The 19,975-nt window shown below is 55.2% G+C and overlaps 1 protein-coding gene across 8 annotated transcripts in view; it reads right to left on the reverse strand.

Moving 5' to 3' along the window:
• The window catches only part of TPM2 (tropomyosin 2), a 35,153-nt gene extending 18,794 nt beyond the window's left edge, over nt 1-16,359 (reverse strand). For 2 of the 8 annotated variants that reach the window (XM_048503602.1, XM_048503603.1), the window contains exons 1-3: nt 16,137-16,358; nt 15,666-15,791; nt 814-947 (exon numbers count right to left, since the gene is read on the reverse strand). In XM_048503602.1, the coding sequence (XP_048359559.1) occupies nt 814-947; nt 15,666-15,791; nt 16,137-16,250 (374 nt within the window). In that variant the 5' untranslated portion in view covers nt 16,251-16,358. Of the gene's footprint in view, nt 1-813; nt 948-5,546; nt 5,806-15,665; nt 15,792-16,136 lie in introns of those variants that run through there. The other 6 variants (XM_048503604.1, XM_048503601.1, XM_048503608.1 and 3 more) reach the window with 6 other exon arrangements.
• Between the last annotated feature and the right edge of the window lie 3,616 nt (nt 16,360-19,975).

Raw genomic sequence — 19,975 nt, forward strand, 5'->3', positions numbered from 1 at the left:
TTGTGAGAGATTTACATGCTTAATACCCACTTGCACTGACTTTGAGTTGTTTCTCAGGCTAACAACCTACCTCATAGGGTTGGTGTGATTAGGAAATTAGGCAAAGAGTTGGTGGGGAGAGAGCCATGTATGTTTTGATGGGAGTGGGAGGTGTTTTGAGAGCTGGTACAAAAAAATCATTGTTTGGTCATGGTGGGGGAGGGTGGCCGCCCATACGCTGGGTGGGGGGGGGGCGCCAAACTCAGGTTTTGTCCCCGGGCGTCAGTTTGCCTAGGTACACCCCTGGTAATTCTTGTTTGAATGAAGCTGTGACGTTATGTCAACTACATTAAACTACAGCTTTATGCACTAAAACACACATAATGAATTTTATGTTTTCAAATCAGTAGGGTAATAGAGATATCTATTTACATTTCCCTCTGAAATTTATTTTTTAGAGGGTTGGGGGAATTGGCTTTCCCCTTCTATTAGGCTTCTGAAAATTCTACCTCCAACCCAGCGTGTTTCATTCGTTCCTTCAAACACTGGCGGTCGCACCCTGCCCAAACTCTAGGAACATGGCAGTAAGCATTTTGCCTGGGCTCTCAGTAATGCATCACCTGGAGTTCTGCTCAACACGAAGGCATCTACAGATGCATTTCAGCAACATTTGGAGTTAGTCTAAAGGGACACAGAGGAGAGAAAACGACTTTCCCCCCCCACACACAGTCCAGCTGGGATTACTGTGGACCCCGAAGTCCAAAAGCCAACCTCACCTGCAGCCAAAGCCAGCCCAGGTGAAAGCATTCCCAGAGGCACGCCCTGTCCACTCACCTCTCGCTCTCATCAGCCATCTTCTCAGTCTCCTCCAGTTTCTGCAGGGCAGTGGCCAAGCGCTCCTGGGCTCGGTCCAGCTCCTCTTCCACCAGCTGGATACGACGGTTCAGAGAGGCCACATCAGACTCTGCCTGGGAGGGAATGCAAGATGCGCATCAGAGAGGTGATGGCCGCTGCGCAGCCAGCCGGGCAGTCCTTCAAACAGGATCACCTGCCCCCCTCCCCTGCTTACAGCCCAGCAGCACCATTCCATGCTGCCCTCTGGAGGCCCAAAGGAGCACAGGAGTCACATCTGTCTCATCCCCCCCCCCCCGCACTCCAGTCCAGCCCAGCCCTCAAAGACAAAAGAGCTTTCACCTGCATGCCCCTGATGCATGACCCCTCCCAGGGACTTCAGACATGGTTTCTTGACCCAAACCCATCCACTCACCCCTTTCAAGGTAGCTCTCCCCTCCTCCAGTCCCGTGTACCACTCGCAGTTTTCTTCCCCACCCCCGCCTTGTCCATTTAACTCACACCAGAAATAAGCAGCATGGTGGACCCATGGTAGCCACTGAAAGCAGCAGCCCCACAGCTCCATCTCCTGCAGAACAGAGTGGTACATGCCACGAGTGAGTCTCACACTATCCCACCACCACAAGGGCCAGTGCAATCATGACAGACCCTTTTGTAGGGGTGAGGGTGCAGATACTGGGGAGTTGTCTGACAGCCACCACACATCTTGCCCAACCATCGCTTCTGACTGCAACTGCAACAACCGCTTCTGAGCCTTGTGGGCTGCAACTGTGCTTCTGTGCAGCCCCCTGCACAGGTCTCATAAGGCAGCAGCCCCGGCCAATGCTTTCTCCGCTGGGAGGCCTCCCTCAGCAGCCCTGGCCCTTGCAGGATGACGAGGGGGGTGGGCAGGGAGGCAGGCAGGCAGGCAGGATCCAAACACTCTGGTTGGCCCAGCCCAACAACAGCATGACTCAAGTGACAGGAATGCCCAGAGAGCAGAAAGCTCCCAAAAAGGAGATAGGCAGGAATTGCTCACCAAGAGCTGGATTTCCTGTTTATGGCAGACATCTAGTGCTGGGTGTGGGTGTGGTTCTTCTCTCCTCCCCATCTGTGCTCTTGCTGAATGGACGGGCCAGGCCAAGCCAATGCTACCCACACGCACACACGCACGCACGCACAAACCCTGCAGCATCTATTCCCTCACAACAAGGGAGATGCTATCTGCTCGGAGAAGGCATGGTGGATGAGGAACAACACCCACGGCAATGGGGGGGGGACACATGCCCAGGGATCTGAAGTCAGCTGTTGCCCCCACCAGGACCAGCATCAAACATGGGAAAGGGGGAGCATCTAATACCAGGGAGAGGGGGACAGACAGAGCAGGCAGGGTTCAGCTTGCCCACCTTGTGAATCGCAGCTCCTCCACACACAGAGGTTCCATCTGGAACCAGCTAGTGAGGCTCACAGCTGTGGGCAGAGGCTCTCCATGTTCAACAAAATTTATCTGGGCATAAAAGCCAGAGCCAGCCAGGATCTCTCTCCAACACCCCGCGTGTAGACAATTTGCTCCGCAGGCAACATGAACGCCCAATCACAAGATGGGGCAATGGCTGCTGTTTGGCTAGAGAAATGGCTGGGTGGTGGCCTATCGGTTATTACCATGCACAACAGATGCACGGGTCCCCATGCTCAGGGGCAGCACTTCAACTTCAACTGACCTTTATTAGGCATATCAGTAAAAATAAACAAAACACAGGACAGAGCGGGTGTTAAAACAGGACATAAAACTGGACAAAGCACGTAAGATTGGCATAGAAGAGGTGATCAAGCTTCCATTAAGTCTTTGACTTGAGCACTTCGAATAAAAATTCAGCGGTTTTTCCAGTTTCCCCGCCGTCGCTATTATTCAGCAGGCGAACAGTCTTTGCTCCAAATAACTTTTCTTATTCCCTAGAGCTGGGACAAGTAGGGAGAGTCCAGGTAACGCATCCCTCGGGCAAGAAAACATAATATGGTCGAGGGTCTCAACAGTATCCTGACAATCTGCACATGTTCTATCTTGAAGTGGAATATTTATTTATTTATTTTATTTATACTTTGGGCTTCTAGACCGCCCCATCCCCGAGGGGCTCTGGGCGGTGTACAGCAGATAATAAATACAATTTTAAAACATCATAAATAGGCTAAAACTTATAAAAGCAGCGAAAACTAGCTAAACATTAGCATTTAAATGTAAAATAAATATAGGCATAGGTGTAGGTGGCGCCCGGTGCCTAATATTAAATTCTTCCACCCCCAGGGAGAACGGTAGGTCTAGATAGATGTTATAGGCCCAGATGTAGAGGCCCAGATGTAGAGGCCGGCGGAAGGGCCAGCGAAAGGGGCCCTTGTTGGCCCTTGAGAACGGCAGAGGGGAATGCGTTACATCCAGCTCGAGTGATGATCCATCTCTGTCTGGGCTCTGACAGTTGGGAGAGATATTTAGCTGTGAAGCTAATTTCAGGCTCCGGGGCAGCACCTGGTGGACGCCCACTGCCGACAAGCAGGCAAGAAGGGACGGCAGGTGTTCCAGAGGTCTTTGTCTGACCTCTGCTGCAGAAATGCAGCTGGAGCAGACAGACCATTTTAGTCCAACCAAGAACCAATTTTCTTAAAGCCACTGCTTGCTCCAATTTCAGGATCTGCTCTGCTTTCCTGGCCCCAAGCCTTTCCCCAGAGCCCAGCCCAGTTTTCTGTCCATTTCACACCCACCATTTCCCACCAGCTGTGCAGCTTCTGTCTCAACCCCCAAATGTCCCATGAGTGGGAGGAAAGCTCTCTAGGCTGCAAGTGGGGAGAGAGGAGTGACCCAATAACCTCAGCCCAACTGAGCAGAGAGGGCCTCTCTGCTATTGTTCCACCTTTAAAAAACAAAAGAGTTTGTGGCCTACTTCACAAGACAGTTGCAAGACCACCAAATGGACTGACACTCTTGCTTGCCCGCCCTTTATTTTACACGCAGCAGTTCTCCTAATGAAAATCTGCCCCATCCCTAAAACTGATCTCCCTCCAGAATGTGGGAACACAGCAAATTAACACAGGTTTTAAAACATGATCCTGCTGGCACTCCCCCCAGACAGTGCTGGGATTTGGAGGGTGAGGGCGACCACCTCCGGACAGGGAGTTTCCATTCAGTCCTCCGAGTGGCTAAAAGCCATTAACAGGCCTCTCCAATAAATGTGCATTATTCTGTTCTGGGAAGCTGTTTACTAGTGGCCATCGCCTGATCCTGATCCTGCAGGAGTCAGTCCCCAGGCTGAGAGGCAGAAGGGGCTCCAATCCCTCCTGTTTTGTATGGATGGAGTCGTAGGACACTGTTGACAAAAATGTGCACATCACTAAAATCAGTCTTACAACCAGAAGATGAGAAGGTGGCAACTTAATACTGATTTTTAAAACAGACTCAGGAAATTAAAGGCCAGTTAGCCTGTTCCAGAGAAACTGGTGAATGCTCATTATTAAAGGTAGAAGAACAAGGCCAGATAAGGGAAAATCAACAGGACTTCTGCCAGTTTGAGAAGTCCTTCCTCACCACATAAACATATTTGACATTCTTTGGGAAGATTAACGAGCTGGTGAATAAGGGGGACCTGGTAGCTATTCGATACTTGGACTTCCAAAAGATTCCTGACAAGGTAACTCACCAAAGTAAGCTTAGTTAGCAGAAAGGGGATAGGAGAATGAACAGGTCCTTTTATAGGTTAAAAATGGTTAAATGACAGGAAGACGAGAGGAGGAATAAGTGGACACTCTTAGAAATGGAGGGAAGTGAGTAGTGGGCGTCCCAAAAGGATCACTATTGGGGCCAGTGCCGTTTAGTATGATAATAGCAACCACAACAATCATTTCTTTTCATCTTGCCCTTTGGGAACTGGAGGTGAGCAAATGGATGGAGTCGTAGGACACTGTTAACAAAAATATGCACCATCACGAAAAACAATCTTACAACCAGAAGATGAGAAGGTGGCAACTTAATACTGCTTTTTAAAACAAGATCCTGACAAGACTCCGGAAACTGGCTCACACAGCTTGCCCCACTGCACAGGGCCGTGGCGAGGAGGATGAGGCAGGGGAGAGCAGCAGCAGCAGCACCTGTGAAGGAACGCCAGGGTGGCAGACAAACAGCCAGCGAGGTGTCCTGGCTAAGAGCAGGTGGGCTCTAATCTGGAGACCCCCGGCGGACCCTTATCTAGTGAACCGGATCTGTTTCCCCCGATCCTGCACATGAAGCCTGCTGGGCGCCCTGGCTGTCTCCGAACTCTGAGCCACACCTGCCTTTCCAGGTGCCTGTTGTGGGGAGAGGAAGGGAAAGTGATCGGAAGCACTTCGAGACCCTTGAAAGGCAGAGGAAAGGGGCGGGGTCTAAACGCCAGGGGCAAGACTCGCAACCCCCACGCCCCGCCCACGGCAGACCCGGCCAGAGCCGCCCCGCGCGCACCGGAGGCGAGAGGCGGAGCTAGCGGTAGAGCCCGCCCAGTTCCCGCCCAGCGCCGGGCCCCGCCTTCCTGCCCCGAAGGCCCGCCCCCGTCGGCCTGCCTTCAAGGGTCGGGGAGGGGAGGGGAGGGAAGGGAGACGCTCTGGACATGCTTCGCTGCCCGTCGTGCGCCAGCCCCGCCCGGGCGTCAGGAGATGGGAGAGGTCGTCGGGGTGGTCGTCCGTCGGGACTCGGCTGGGGGGGCGGGGGGGCGGCTCACCCGCTGTCGGGCTTGGCGCTCGGCGTCCACCTGGCGCTGCAGGTGCTGAGCGCGCCCCTCGGCTTCGTCGGCTACTTGCTGCAGCGTCTGGATCTTCTTCTTGACCGCCTCGATGGAGCTGCTTCCGGCCATCTTCCGCGGCCGGCGGCGAGGGCCACGCGGTGGGGCTGCACGATCCCGTCCGAGAGGCCGGGCAGGCAGGCAGGGAGGGAGGGAGGGAGGGAAGGGGCGGGCGGCCGTCGACCGGGGAGGAGAGCGAATCCTCCGCCCCCCCCTCCTCCTCCTCCTCCTCCTCCCCCCACCACTGCAGAAGGCGGTGGCAGAAGAAGAAGGCGCGGCCGCCCCGGACCCCTCCTTCTTTCCCTCCTCTTAAAGAGGCCCGGTGGGACCGCCAGCCTTCCCTGGTCGCTGCGCTGGGCTTCGCCTGACCACGCCGTTGGGGAAGGGGCCGACGCTGCCATGCCCCCAGCGGCGTCCGGGAAAGGGCGGGGGGAGGCTACCGAGGCCGGTCCTTTGAGCGGGCGCCTTCCGGAGCAGCGCCTCGTTACTTCGGGGAGGCTCCGCTTGGGAGGTGAGTCGACCGCGTGGACATTTCCTGGGGGGAGGGGGCGACACTCCGCGCGAGTTGAGGCTCCTGGGTGGGGCCCCTGCCGCTGCCCCGCGATCTGGGCCGCCCGGTTCCCGGAGAAAGGCTGCCCTTCAGACGTGCCCCAGGGGTGGCCGCGCGCGCCCCTCTGACAAGCCGGGCTGGGCGTGTGCCGGCAGCGACAGCGGCCCTTCTTCTTGGGTTGCCCGCGGGCTTCCGGCTCGCCTCCTTGGCTCGTGGCCCCGTCGCCGCGGTCTGGCATGGAAAGGCCGGTTCCTCCTTGGCGTTGGGAGAAAGGCCCCCCAGCCTCAGACGTCGCGGTTCCACAGCAACCCCGCAGCAGCTCCCTTGTACGGAACCAGACTCTGGGTCTATCAGGGTCAGCAAGTGGGACTGACTCTACTCAGGCCGGCCTGGGCTTCTGCTGCCTCCGGCAGAGATCGCTCACATCTCTTCCAAGTGGAGGTGCCAAGGGGTCAGCCTGGGGGCTTCTGCTGGCCCTGCCCCTCCCCCAGATCGACTGGATGGCCGTGTGCCTGGGGTGACTTCTGGCTTGTCTGACCACAGGATGCTGGCAAGAGTCTTGTTCCTCTGCTGTTGCCCCTTTTGGCTGTCAGGGTTTTTGGTCGGAGTGGTCTGTAGGGTTGTGAATTCACCCTAGGGCTGACCACCTGCCTTAAAATAGGATGTGATCAATATGCCACTGAAAATGGCCTCTTTGTCCTAGGAAATGGGAGGTTTTTTAAGGCCCATTGCTTCAGGGCAAAGGATCCAGCCAGGGAGCAGCACATCACTTCCAGTGATCCTCGCATCAGATCGATGATCTGGATCCCTCCAGCCAAACTGATGACTTAATTGAGAGAGACAGGAGCAAAATCCAGGCTTCCTCATTGTCGTTTCTGCCATTATCAACCATGATGTTCCTCTGGGATTTTCCTGGAGGTTTAGGGCCGGGACGCATGGCTTTGTGGAGGTTCTGGACCTTCCTGGAGGTTTGATTTCAGGCTGGACACTTGGGTTTAATTATGCCCTCTTTCTTATGAAACATCTGCTTGAAAATGTGGAGAACATAGGTAGTTTCCCCTTTTCACAGTCTGAAGTCCTGAACGGGTATCTGGTATTAGACTAGATGAAATGAAATAAGGAGAGTGAGGGTTCCGGGTGGGGAGGGGCTGTTAGCAGCCGGAATTCCAGTCCTCTGTGGGATTACAGATCCTCCTGGATCTGGATTTTCATCAGCATCAGGCTGTAGTTGGGAATGCCTTTGACTGTTGGCTCATTTGCCACTTGCTCGACCGCAGCAATGTTGTGCCTCACTGGCTTCTGGGATGGATTGTTGTAATGCACTCTCCGTAGGGCTAGCCTTGAAGACTGGTCAGCAGGCGAGCTTGTTCAAAAGCCCACTGCCCACCTATGGGTGGTATGAAGCTCATGATGCCTGGACTCCAAGAAGCAACTTGGCTGGTTTCTTCGGTGCTTCTGGGGTGCACATAATTGTCCCGGAGGCTTGTCTTTTAAATGGAGGAAGCTGGCCTCAGTTCACATTTGTGGAATTTTAGATAGTTTCCATTTTTGTTCATTGTTTATCTTAGATTTGTTGAATTGTCCCTCTGATCTAGTTTGATTGCAAGGTTACTTGGATGTCCTGTACTGCTCTGTGGCAGAGTCCTGAGGAGTGCAATTTGCCTTGACTCTCAGCAAGGAAGACTGACTGGCAATGAAGTGGGCATGACAGGGATCCCTGTCCCTGCCATGGGGGACCCAAGCAAGCCCGAGAAGGCTGCAGTCCCCTGTTTACTCTGGCGCAGAGGCCAAACGACACAAGGCAGGCGTTCCTGCTGTACAGGTTTGTGTCAAAGAGCGAGCAGGGGGCAATTTGGGAGTGGGGGCGCAGCAGCAGAGAAGAGGGGGATCTCTCTCTCCCACCCTTCCCATTTCCCTCATTGAAGCTGCCCCCAGCTGCTGTTGGTGCAGGCGTGGGCAAAGCAAACAACTGTATTGTGCCTTCATGTCACATTCCCACCCCACCCCAGAAGGGGGCCGCCGTGATGACTGAGGGGCTGAAGCACCTCCCCTGTGAGGAACATTTTAAGAACTTGGACCATTTCCGTTTAGCAAAGTGACAACTAAAGGGGGACGTGACAGCGATTTGTGAAATTATGATAACTTTTTCTCCCTCTTCCAGAAAACATACATCCATTAGCCTTTATTGGCATGGTCAGACAACAGATATAAAATACAATGGTAATAGGAGCAAAGACCAAGGAAGAACCATAATACATACATGCTATTAAATACTCTCAATTATCTCCATGGTGAGCCAGTGTTTCAACTACGTTAGAGTTGCAACTGCATAACCTTTCAGATTTTTCTAGGTTGCTAAACCTACCATTTAGTCGGGCAGAAGGCATAACGTTGAACCGCGCAATAGTGAGAGCTCTCCTTGAGCAGGGGTTCGTTAAAACATAAAGATAATAGGCCATACGGCTCCGCTCGAATAGAATTAAAAATTGTGTGGGAGAGCAAGTTCATTTGGCTGCTTGATGTAAATCTGCAAATTCCCAATCTAGAAGCATATTGAACGCTTCTGAGCAGAACATTAAATAAGGTGATTCAAGAGGAAACCAATGCATATGATCTTCCTCTAGGGGTTAGCCTGCGTGTCCTGGAGTATCAGGGAGACGAGGGAGTGCTCAGATGGAAGATAGTGAAGTCGGAGCCAAAATCTAAAGGCTCTAAGCCATGCTTTGAGTTCTAAAGTATTTTGCCCCCATTCCAAGCACAAGGCTGCGTAAGGAACACTGTTTGGAACTACCATTATTTGGTGAAAAAAATTCCATTGAGGGACATTCAAAACATGGTTCAATGCTTGAATCCAGATAGGGACCTTGTAAAGTAGTTGGGATTCGATCTTTGCATTAAAGATCCTCAATGCAGCAGGGATAAACGAATGCCCTCTACTATAAAAGAAGCGAAGGGTTCCAGAGATGCTGGCGGAAGACAGAGGGAGAGCTGCCTTTTGATGACAGGTTGTGCGAGCAGACGATGATGCCGCAATATTTGAAACAATAAACCTGCTCAAGAGGATCATTATTTAGTTTCCAGTAATATTTTTTCGGGGATCTAGTGAAAACCATAATTAATTGATAATTTATTACAGTCGCAGTATTCAGATAATTGTTTCATGAGCCGCCTCAGACCCACCCTGGAACGTGAAAGCAGGACAGAGTCATCCGCATAAAGCAGAATTGGGAAGTAGTGTGAAGACCGCTTCGGAGCATGAAAATTTGAACCTGTCAGGAGTGGAGGAAGATCACACAGATAAAGATTAAAGAGTGGGGGCCAACACGATCCTTGTATGACTCCTTTGGTAGCCTCAATGGAGTCCGTAAGAAGGCCGTCCTGAGAACATATGATGCGGCAGCTGGTGCCTGAGTAAATTTGCCTTATTAGGAAGAGGAGTCTGTCCTCGATTCCATGAGTGGCAAACTCTTCCAGAATACTAGAACTTGGGGGTACCAATGGAGAGGATGGGCAGGAGATTCAAGATGGCTTTAAACGGGTAACGGACACCTCTTGCAGGACACTTCTTTCAGTGCCAACTGAAAGGAAACTTCCATGTTCAGCCCCAGTGCCAGGAGGCATGGTCACAGAATGCCCCAGCCTCTCACCCTGCTTGTCAGACCGAGTCTAGGGGGACTGTCTGGCTATTCTGTGGGGCAGGATGCTGGGCTAGGGGGACCTTCCCTGGTCTGGTCCAGCGGGCTCTCTACTTACACTGCGGGATCTACTCATGGACCACCCAGCCTCATAAGAACATGGACCCAGCTCTTCAGCACCACGGCTATACTTCTGACTGCAGGTGGGAATTGCTGAGGGTGGGGCAAGGCCCGAGAGACCACATATACTTGTTGATAGGGGTGGCCCTTGTTCTATGACACGAGGAGTGCCGTGTTCCAGCTCAGCTGGTTAAGTGCAAACCTCCCATACAGGTAATCTGTAGCCAGCTGCACCCCCACCCCCTGTATTTTGTTCTGAATTCCAGGCTTCAGAGTGTCTGTGAGGTCATTTGGGTGTTGAGGAAGATGTGGGACTGTGGAGAGTGACCCAATGACCCTAGAGTTTCCTTTGTCCTCCCTGGTGATGGTCCAGGGGAGTGATTTGGAGGGCGTTTGAGAGGAAGAAGGAAGGAAAGCGGGCCTAGTGGAGCCACACGTGTGCTTCGTGACTCTCAGAGTCTGAACAAGGAAACTGATACCGTTCATCAGTTTCTGGCTGGAAAGAGGATACAGTTATTCCTACCTCATTTTCTTTGTGCTTTTGTTATTAAACTGTATGATTTTACTAACTGTGTTATTGCTTTTATTCTTTAAGACAAAACTTGGTTAAGTTTCACCCCACCCCCCAAAATTGGCCACTTCATGCTTTGCCTGGGAGGAATATCGCTAACCAGTGAGAGAATCCCAGATTTTCTCCCTGTCTCCACACCAAGGACATAGGTAAGGGGGGGGGGGTTCTCGGGTTCAATCCCCCCCCCATTCATGTCCGAAGCTCCGTCCCTCCGTTTGTGAATTTTAAAAACATTTTTAGTGTTTTTTGGTTTTTGGCCTGCAGGGGGCGCATTGTATGGGCTAGCAGCACCAAACTTTCAAGGATTGTTTGGGGGACTCTCCTGATGATACTACCCAGGTTTGGTGAGGTTTGGTTCAGGGGGTCCAAAGTTATGGACTCCCAAAGGGGGTGCCCCCATCCAACCATTGTTTCCAATGGGAGCTAACAGAAGATGGGGGCTACACCTTTGAGGGTCCATAACTTTGGACACCCTGAACCAAACTTCACCAAACCTGGGAGGTATCATCAGGAGAGTCTCTTACTGATACCATCCAGGCTTTGTGAAGTTTGGTCCAGGGGGTCCAAAGCTATGGGCTCCCAAAGGGGGTGCCCCCATCCTCCATTGTTTCCAATGGGAGGTAATAGGAGATGGGGGCTACACCTTTGAGAGTCCATAACTTTGGACCCCCTGAACCAAACTTCACCAAACCTGGGTGGTATCATTAGGAGAGTCTCCTAAAGATACCCTGAAAATTTGGTGCTTCTAGCTTAACAATTGCACCCCTAACAGCAGGCACCCTCCAAATTTCCCCAGATTCTTCTTTTAAATCCCCCCCTTTGGCATGGATTTAAAGGGAGAATCTGAGGTCCTCAGTTTAGAAGAAGAAGAGTTTGGATTTATATCCCCCCTTTCTCTCCTGTAGGAGACTCAAATGATCTTACAATCTCCTTGCCCTTCCTTCCTCACAACAAACACCCTGTGAGGTGGGTGGGGCTGAGAGAGCTTCAAAAAGCTGTGACTAGCCCAAGGTCACCCAGTTGGCATGTGTGGGAGTGCACAGGCTAATCTGAATTCCCCAGATAAGCCTCCACAGCTCAAACGGCAGAGCAGGGAATCAAACCCGGTTCCTCCAGATTAGAATGCACCTGCTCTTAACCACTACGCCACATTGAAAGTGATGCTGTTTCAGGGTGGGGGATAATCCACCCCAAAACAGCATCACTTTCAATGTTGTTTAACTAGGGACCCCAGATTCTCCCTTTAAGGTGGATTTAAAAGGAGAATTTGGGCTCTCTAGTTTAAACACCATTGAAAGTGATGCTGTTTGGGGGTGGATTCCAGCATCACAGCAGCTGCCCGGGGTGGGGTGGGGGGTGGGGGCGCAAAACTCAGATTTTGCACCAGGCTCCATTTTCCCTCTATGCCTCTGCCCAGAGGGGAGGGCAGAAGGAACTGCCAGCTGGGAGCCCAGCTGGTGGGGGGCAGGGAAGGCCAGGGCAGTCGAGTCTGCCGTCCCCGGCCTCGGAGAGCTGCTTTTATAAGCGCTAGGCCAGGGGCAGGGCTTGGGGAGGCGTGGCCATGCCCTAGGGGCGGGTGGGGGTGTGGCCCCACCCCGTACCCCCCCATAAAAAATCTATACCTACGTCCCTGCTCCACACCTGTCTGACTTTTTGAGCACCTGGTTGCAGGAGAGTGAGCCCTCTTCATGAAATAGAGAAAGCTGGCAGAGAACTCTGCAGGGCGGCCTAGCAGCTAGAGACCTAGCCCAGCAGGGTAAAGCCTCTGCGGTGAAAACAAGGCCCTGGGGGCTTATTTTGACCACACTGCCCTTCTCCATTTTGAACTTGCAGCAACCCTAAGATTTAGCCTGGCCTAACACCGCCCAGTGAGCTTTATGGCACGATGGGGATTCAAACCTAGATCTCCAGACCTTAATCTTCCACTCTAATTTTTGCCCAACCTGGTGTCTATTTTTATGTACCTTTTATAATAAATGCCTTTTACTTGTTGAATATCAAACTTGGCATCCTCTGCTGACTTGGTTGTGTGCCTCTGGTGATTTGTCTTTTAATAGCCAGCAATCCATGGGCTGGAAGCCCTCTGAACACCAACTTCCACGTGAGAAAGAGAACTGCCCGAGGGCGTTGTGTGGGTCGGCCATCCATCCCCCCACCTCCCCGTCACTGGTGCTCCCCACAAGGAGTCGCCTGCCTTGGTATGCTCCTGGGCCTATCTGGTCGTGTCTGGGGAGAAACCACAAGTTTCTCTTGCCCAGAATCCACTCCCTCAGCATCTGATGAACAAAGCAAATCTGGCCTGTCTCATTCTCTGCACTCCCCCTGGCAGCCCCCCTCTCCACTTTTCAGTGGCCCAGCTACTGGCCATGGTGGTAAAGTGGAGGGCTAAGCAATTGAACATATAAATGGGCTTGCCTGGGCATCTGGATCAGCAGGGCATCTCCCCCTGCCCCCCCCCCCCCACTGCCTAGCATGGCCAGAACAGCCATGGTTTGGGCTGTGCTGCCTCCTGGCCGCCCCTTCTGATCCTAGACCAGCCAGTCATGCCAGCCCCTCTGCTCTGCTGCTGCTTCCTCCTCCAATCTTGCCAGGCCTGGGGGACTTGCAGCCCTCGGGCCCTGCTGTCTGCCCCCTCCCCCTGCTCAGCAACAGGGGCCCCTCCAGGGTTCAGGTGGCTCCCCCATCTCCTGCTTCTGTGCCACCTCCCCCATGCCAGACTTCTCCCTCTGTGAGGTGTCTTTCTCCCCCCACCTCCACTGACTTTGTACTGCAACATTGACTGGGACATGGGGTGTGTGTGTGTGGGAGGGGTTGCCTCAAGGAAGAGGCCTGTGACCCCCACCCCCGGGCTGTGCAAGCCAGGCCAATCTGCTCTTTGACCCTCAGCTCTGAGAGGTGTGGGGCATGCCCCCTGTCTCTCAGAGGTGTGGGCCTCTCTGTGCCTGGCATGCCAGACACTTCAGAGCCTCGAAGCATGGCTTGTGGAGGCAGGCCCACACGACATACCTGTACGGAATTCAGACCTGCCATGCTGGTTGCTGGAGCAAAGTAGGGTTCTGCCCAAAGGCATTAGCTGGGCTTCCCCTCTCTTTTGGCTGGAGCTGCTCTAGACATGGTTGAGAGCATCACACAGAGACCCCCAAGCAGGTTTCTAGCAGGGCTTCCAAGAAGACAGACCCTGGAAGGCCCCAGCCAAGCCACCCCCCACCCCCCCCAGGGCAGTGCTACTGGCCAGCTGGCAGGGAGAAGTGCCCCTTCCCTGGGGTGGGTAGGGGAAGTCCACCTCTGTCTACATGAGACCAGCAGAAGCTGAGAAGCCACCAGCCCCCTGGGCCCACCTTGCAGCTGCCCAACATCTCTTTTCCAGAGCTCTTTTCCTGCTGCCTCAGCTGTGGGGGCCTTGCTGGAGCCAGGACAGCGGCGGCACGGGCCGAACAGGTGGGCGGCACTCCTGGCCAACAGGAGTCTGAGGAACAGACCCAGCCCATGTGGCCGAAGGGCTGGTGACATCACAGAGAACTCGTGCAAGTCCACGGAGCCACCTCCCAAGCTGGGCTGTCATGCTTGCTCTTGCCTGTACTGGCTTGCGGCCCCTCTCCATGGGCTGAGGCCAAGAAGGGCCTTCCTGCATCTTGTGCCTCTTGACCGTGGCTCCCCAGGTCTTGCACCACGGATCACGGGGGGGGGGGGGGGGGGGTCTGCGATCTGCCTGGGACTGGCGCTCAATTGTCTCGGCCACATTGCCAGGGGCCCTGGGGCATGCGCGCACACACACACACACTCCACTCCAAGCAGTTGCTGAGGACTCTCACAATGGGAGCTGTCAAGAATCATCGGTTTGGGAAAGGGACTTCCGCATACAGTGCAGCAGAAGAGTGTTACGTGGGGGGCGGGGGGGAGAGATGCTGGAACTTCTTCACCCAGGAGGCAGAAGGGCTCTGCTTGTGGGTGGGGGGGGGGATTTCCACCCTCTGTGGGGCAGGCCCATTGTCTGGGCGGCTGCTCCTTTAGCAGCCTCTGCGGCAGCCAGCCCGGCAGCCCCACCCCAAGGCCGTCAATCCCCTCCCTCCATGCTCGGGAATAACCAAATATGAGCAAAGGCAGAAGCCGGGTTGGGCTGGGGAAGCCGTCAACTGCTCCGGGGAGAGTTTGGAATCTCACCCCCACCTATAGCCCGATGGCTGGGACTCTGCTGCCCCCTCCAGGAGCCTCTGTGTCCCCCACCCTACATGAGCACTGGCCCTCCCTCAGGGCTGGCTGGGGGCCCGGAAACAGGGCAGGCCCCAGAGGCAAGAGCTGCGTCTTGTACAGCCAGGGCTCAGGAGTGCTCGGCCTTCAACACGGCTCCTCCTCAACTGGGCCAAGCTCAGTCCCTGACTGCGTGGGCTCGTGAGTGACGGATGCTGTCCCTGGCAGTGGGGAGGGGGGGCAAGAGCACTCCCTGGACGCCAGCTGCCAGAGGCAGGAGCAGATGGGGATGCCTGAGCTGTACCTGGCACAGGGGTGGGCCCCCCACGCCCCGGCTGTTGGATTAGCCCCCTTAAGAGCAGGGCTTTGGCAGCTCTGCTCCATCAAGGCCCAGGTCCTCTTGCCTAGACATGGTCTGGATCACGGGCAACAGTCCTCTAGACGCTCGGGAGTGCTGCGGGGGGGGGGGGGCTTTGTGCCCCTCCGCCCTCCCCCTGGTGCCCAGCAGCACCCCTCCCGATCTCAGCGGGCAAGTCGCCCCGCCATTGGGGCTGCCCGTCCGAGCCCTCTCCACGGAGCTCCCGCAATGGGACGGGGCGGGCGGGCCGGGGGCGCGCCAGAGGGCGGCTCGCTTGAGCTGCGCCTTAAGTGTCCCGGATTGCTTTTCAGACGGCCTCGGCTCGGGGAAGCAGCGTTTATTTATAGGGTGTCAGATGCCCTCGGCGGAGAGTCCAGCGCAAGCCCGTGTCAGCGCCTCCGCCCCCCGCCCGGCCCAGCGGCACCTGTCAGGCGCCCGCCCGACGGCCTAACAAGCGGTCCGGAATCCCTGCGGCTGCCCCCGGGCGGGGGGCGGCCGGGCGGACAGCCAACAGATGCCAAGGCCCCCGCCCGCCCGCCCGCCCGCCCGCCCGCCTGCCTGCCTGCCTGCCTCCTTAATGGGCCAATGCCGCCGCCGCCGCCGCCGCCGCCTCTCCCCCTCCCGGAGCGCCACTCACGTCGCCGGCCTTCTTCTCGGCCAGCTCCAGCTTCTCCTGGGCCTCCTTGACGGCCTCCGAGTACTTGTCCACCTCATCCTCGGTGCCCTTCAGCTTCTTCTGCAGGCCCTGCTGCTCCTCCTCCAGCTGGGGAAGCGGAGAAGAGGGGAGTTAGATGGGGGCGAGGGAGGGCGGGGGGCTGAGGCGGCGCTCCATAGCAAGAGTGCGCCAGGGGAGAGGGAGAGGGCTTCTTTCCAGGCGCCGGACAGGCACGGAACCCGGAGCAGGCTGTTAGGGGGTCCCGAGTGTGTCTGGGGGGGCGGGCGGGAGGGTGGCTCTTTCCGGGGCTAGACCCGCAGAGGCCCGACGGCCTCACTTGGCGCGTGGAGGGGTGAGGATCCAGGGTCTTGCCAGTTGGCCGGCCCGCCGGCCCTCCGCTCCATTATCCCCCTGCCGGGGGCCCTCCCTGGGAGCCCAGGACGGGGCGGGCACCTGTTTGCAGCGGTCCTCGGCCTGCTTCTTGTCGGCCTCGGCCTGCTCGGCCCTGTCGATGGCGTTCTCCTTGTCCAGCTTCAGCATCTGCATCTTCTTCTTGATGGCTTCCATGGCTGCGGTTGGCGCGGCGGCGGGACCCGACGGGGCGGACGGACGGACGGACTGGAGGAGGCGAGAGAGGCAAGCGCGGCCGGCAGCAGCGGAGACTGGCTGAGCCCTCCGCGACGCTGGCGCTGCCTAAGAGCCGGGGCGGGGCCGGGCCCTCCCTCGCCGGCCGAGCAACGCCTTTTAGGGACAAGGTGGACGGGCTGCACCGACCGACGGGCGGGGGACGGAGCTGCAGGCCGACTGGCGGGCAAGAGCAGCGCCTCTCCCTGTGCTGCCCCCCCCACCGCCAGCAGTGGTAATCAGAGAGTGGCTGCCTCTGGCCATGGAGGCTCCCTCGCCGTGGCACCCAGCCGCTCTAGAGGAGCTTCTGCTGTCCCTGGGTTTGTTCAATCTCTATGCGGAGCTGCCCGTGTTCTTCTCCCGGGCAGCATCCTGTGGTCACCTTTACGGGAGAAGGGAATCCCACCAGCCACTCACGCCTTCCCTTGGGGGGTCCTGAATCGAGAGTCCTCCAGGAAAAGGAGAGGAGGAAAAGGCCCCCTTCTTGCCCGCTTCTGTGCCTGGCACCCGATTGGACAAACCTCGCTGCTGTCAGGAGTCTCCCATTCCTCAACATGGGAATCGTCCTAACTGCAGAGTGTTTGGAAGCTGTTGGTCTATCCTTGGCTCTCTAGCAAGGTGTGAGCTTCATGCCACAGGAATGTTGAGGACACCGGGGTGCGGGGGTGGGGGGGCCCAATCACTGGCCGGGCTTTGTCCGCTGGTTCTGGGCTGGCCTCTTCCTTCGGGCCTTTCTGTCCACCTCAACCGCCTATCAGGTTCCAAGGGGGGGCCTCTAACCTTGTCTCACCTCCATTTTATCCACATGACAACAGTCCTTCAGGTAGGTCAGGCTGGGAGTGTGTGATGACGGGCCCAAGGGCACCCAGCAAGCCCCCAGGGTGGAGATTCGAACCAGGCTGCCGCACCAGACTGGCTTTCCAAACCAGAAAGCCAAAGGCCCCCAGGAGGCAAGGCAGCTGGGGAGGATCTCTCAGGGTGGACGGCAGTGCTCATCAGAGGGCACCCAGAGAGGGTGAGGACCTGGCTTGGGGGTGTGGAGGTGTGCTTTGCAGGGAGTGGACAAATGGCCACCAGGAGGCTTTTCTGGGAGCGGAAGATTTGGAATAGATGGGAGAAGGGAAGGACTGTTGTTCAAGGGCTGGAGTGCCATGCAGTGGGTGGCCCTCCCCTGCTCTACCCCTCCCCGCCTCATTTTGTGAAGAGAGGCCCTTTGCCCTACGCCCAAGGGGCGAGGAGGGGGCAGAGAGCCCCCTCTGTTCCCTTCCTCTGGAGTAAGCAAGGCATTCTGGGAAACTGCCTACCTGGGGGATTCTCCAAGCCAGATTGTCAGAAGACAGCTGGAGGGAAAGAGGAGGGGGAGGAGGCAGCGGCCTGGGAATCTGACCCTGATCCAGACTGGGCCTGTGCACCCGCCCAGGCACCTGTCCCTGAGGCTGACGAGAAGGGGGGGAAGGGAAGAAGACTTTCCATGGGTGGCCTCTGGCTCAGGTGGGCTTGAGCTGCACCAAACACGGCTGGGGGCTAGCAGCGCAGAGCTCTCCTTCCCTGTGGCCACCCCAAAGATGATGTGTGCATCGTCTCTGCCTCACCCATGGAAGATTCTCCTTTGACTACGACATTGTGCTGAGCAAGTCAAAGAGCATACGCCGTCTTTTAAAAGATTGTGTCCGGGATGGGGCAGGACAGGATTGTTCATAACCCCTCCTCCAATGCTTCCTGTGTAGAACAGCAAGCCTCTTGCAATGACGAGGGGGGGCAAAGTTGGGGGCATGATTGGCAGAGGAGGGATTCCCTTGGACTCCTCTAGTGCTGCCTCTGGGTCAGTCCCTCCCATCATGCCTAAACTGTGCACCAGCATATCTTTATATTTCCCAACTGAAGTAAATGCAGAAATGATCACACACGCGCGCGCACACACGCACACACAACCCTTCCCACACAACAGCCACAATGGAGGATGGAACTTTGCTGATCCCATTATGACCTAGCTCCAGGGGCACTGAAATCTCATTGAGCCAGTAGCCCTCAGTGGGGGGTGGGGCTGGTGATGGAGCACTATGCACAAGCCAGGAACTCTCAGCAGTGAATCACGCTGGTCTGCCCTCAACCCTTCCTCGGCTGTGCAGGCGTAGCTCTTCCCCCTGCCCTTTAGAGGAGGAAGGAGACCTTGTCTCACCCTGCACATGTGTAGCTGTGGGGAGGGTGCAGCCCAGGAGATTCTGGTCTGCAAAGCGGGCAGTCAGCTTGCTGCATGGAACAGAGGACGGCCACGCCTGGCTCCTGAGCTGCCCCTCCCCCAGAGCAGGACAACCCTTCCTAAGGCCACAGGGGTGCCTTGGCCTTCCCAGAGGGCAGCGGAGAGAGGGTTACCGCTGCTGCTCAGGTAACATTAAGTGATTTCAGCTCAGGCAACTTAGTGAGGCGCAGGAAGCCAGTGTTCTTCGAAAACAGAATATTTTATTTGAAAGTGGTTGCTACAGCTCAGGCAGGGGAATTGAACCGCCATAGCCAAGCGCAGGACCTTTTTATACACACAGATCAAAAGAGGGCAAGGGGGCAGGTAAGGGGGCAGGTCCCTTACCTTGCAACAATAAGGAAGCATCAACACATAAAAGAGAGGTACAATTACAACTTTGTGAATGGAACCATGGGATCTCGCTGTCAAGCGCTTTCCCGCAAGATTTTACAAGAGCGCAGGAGCAGGGAGCGAAGAGAGTCCATTCATAAAACTGGGTGAGGCTGTTAACACACCCAGCCATCTGATTATCAATGGGTTGCTTCCTTGAGTTATGTCCTGAGGCTCCCGCGCCTCAGTCCCGCAACAAAAGAAAGTTCAAATAGTCCAATGGTGTTCTTGGCACGTTCTTCAACAGCTGGGACATCTGGGGTGTCGTCATCAGATTTAATTTGTAATTCCAAGAGGGTCTTTGTTTTGCAAAAGTGATCTACTGGGTGTTGGTCTAAACTGAATTTCCAGGACTAACTTCCTTGGGTCTTAATATCAGCTGCTACAAGCTATTGCTTTTACTAACAGATAGAGATATCTAAAATAACATATCTGATTTAAACATTAGATGCAATCCTAAAGAACTTACAATACAATAAAAGCACCCACATATATATATATAAACAAGAATATCCTAAACTAACATTAATAAACCTTGAATCAACTGGAAAACGTAGTTAAAATGTATGATTGACATAAGCATAAACATCAGGCAAACAATAAATGCAACACTAAGGGGCTCACACTAAGTCTCAGAAGAAATAAAAAAACAGGAAGAGGATCATGTGAAACATTGGCACAACCACATATGCATGTCCTTTCCAGGCCCTATGGAGACTTTTGGGTAACACTGGTCTCTTTGATTTGGTCCTTAGCCAGTGCAGTCAGGCGATAGGCTTAGGAAAATATTTTTCATATTTTCCTGGCGGTAACAAGGGATTGGAAGGGGCTGGTCAAATATGAGGTTTGCCCTACTGCCGCAAAAGGATAAGCGGGGACTTTTCACAGTTTACCATCTGGCTTAGGCTCGCCAGAGTAGTAACTATGAGCCTGTGAGTAGTAACTGCTGTGCGAGAGCTGTGAGAAGGCAGTCTCTTCTGGTCTGTGCCAGTTAGTTTTGTCCAAGTCCTAGGGTGTTGTGTTAGGGGCAATGCTAAGG

This window comes from Sphaerodactylus townsendi, linkage group LG07, assembly GCF_021028975.2.
Source record: "Sphaerodactylus townsendi isolate TG3544 linkage group LG07, MPM_Stown_v2.3, whole genome shotgun sequence".
Taxonomy (NCBI): domain Eukaryota; kingdom Metazoa; phylum Chordata; class Lepidosauria; order Squamata; family Sphaerodactylidae; genus Sphaerodactylus; species Sphaerodactylus townsendi.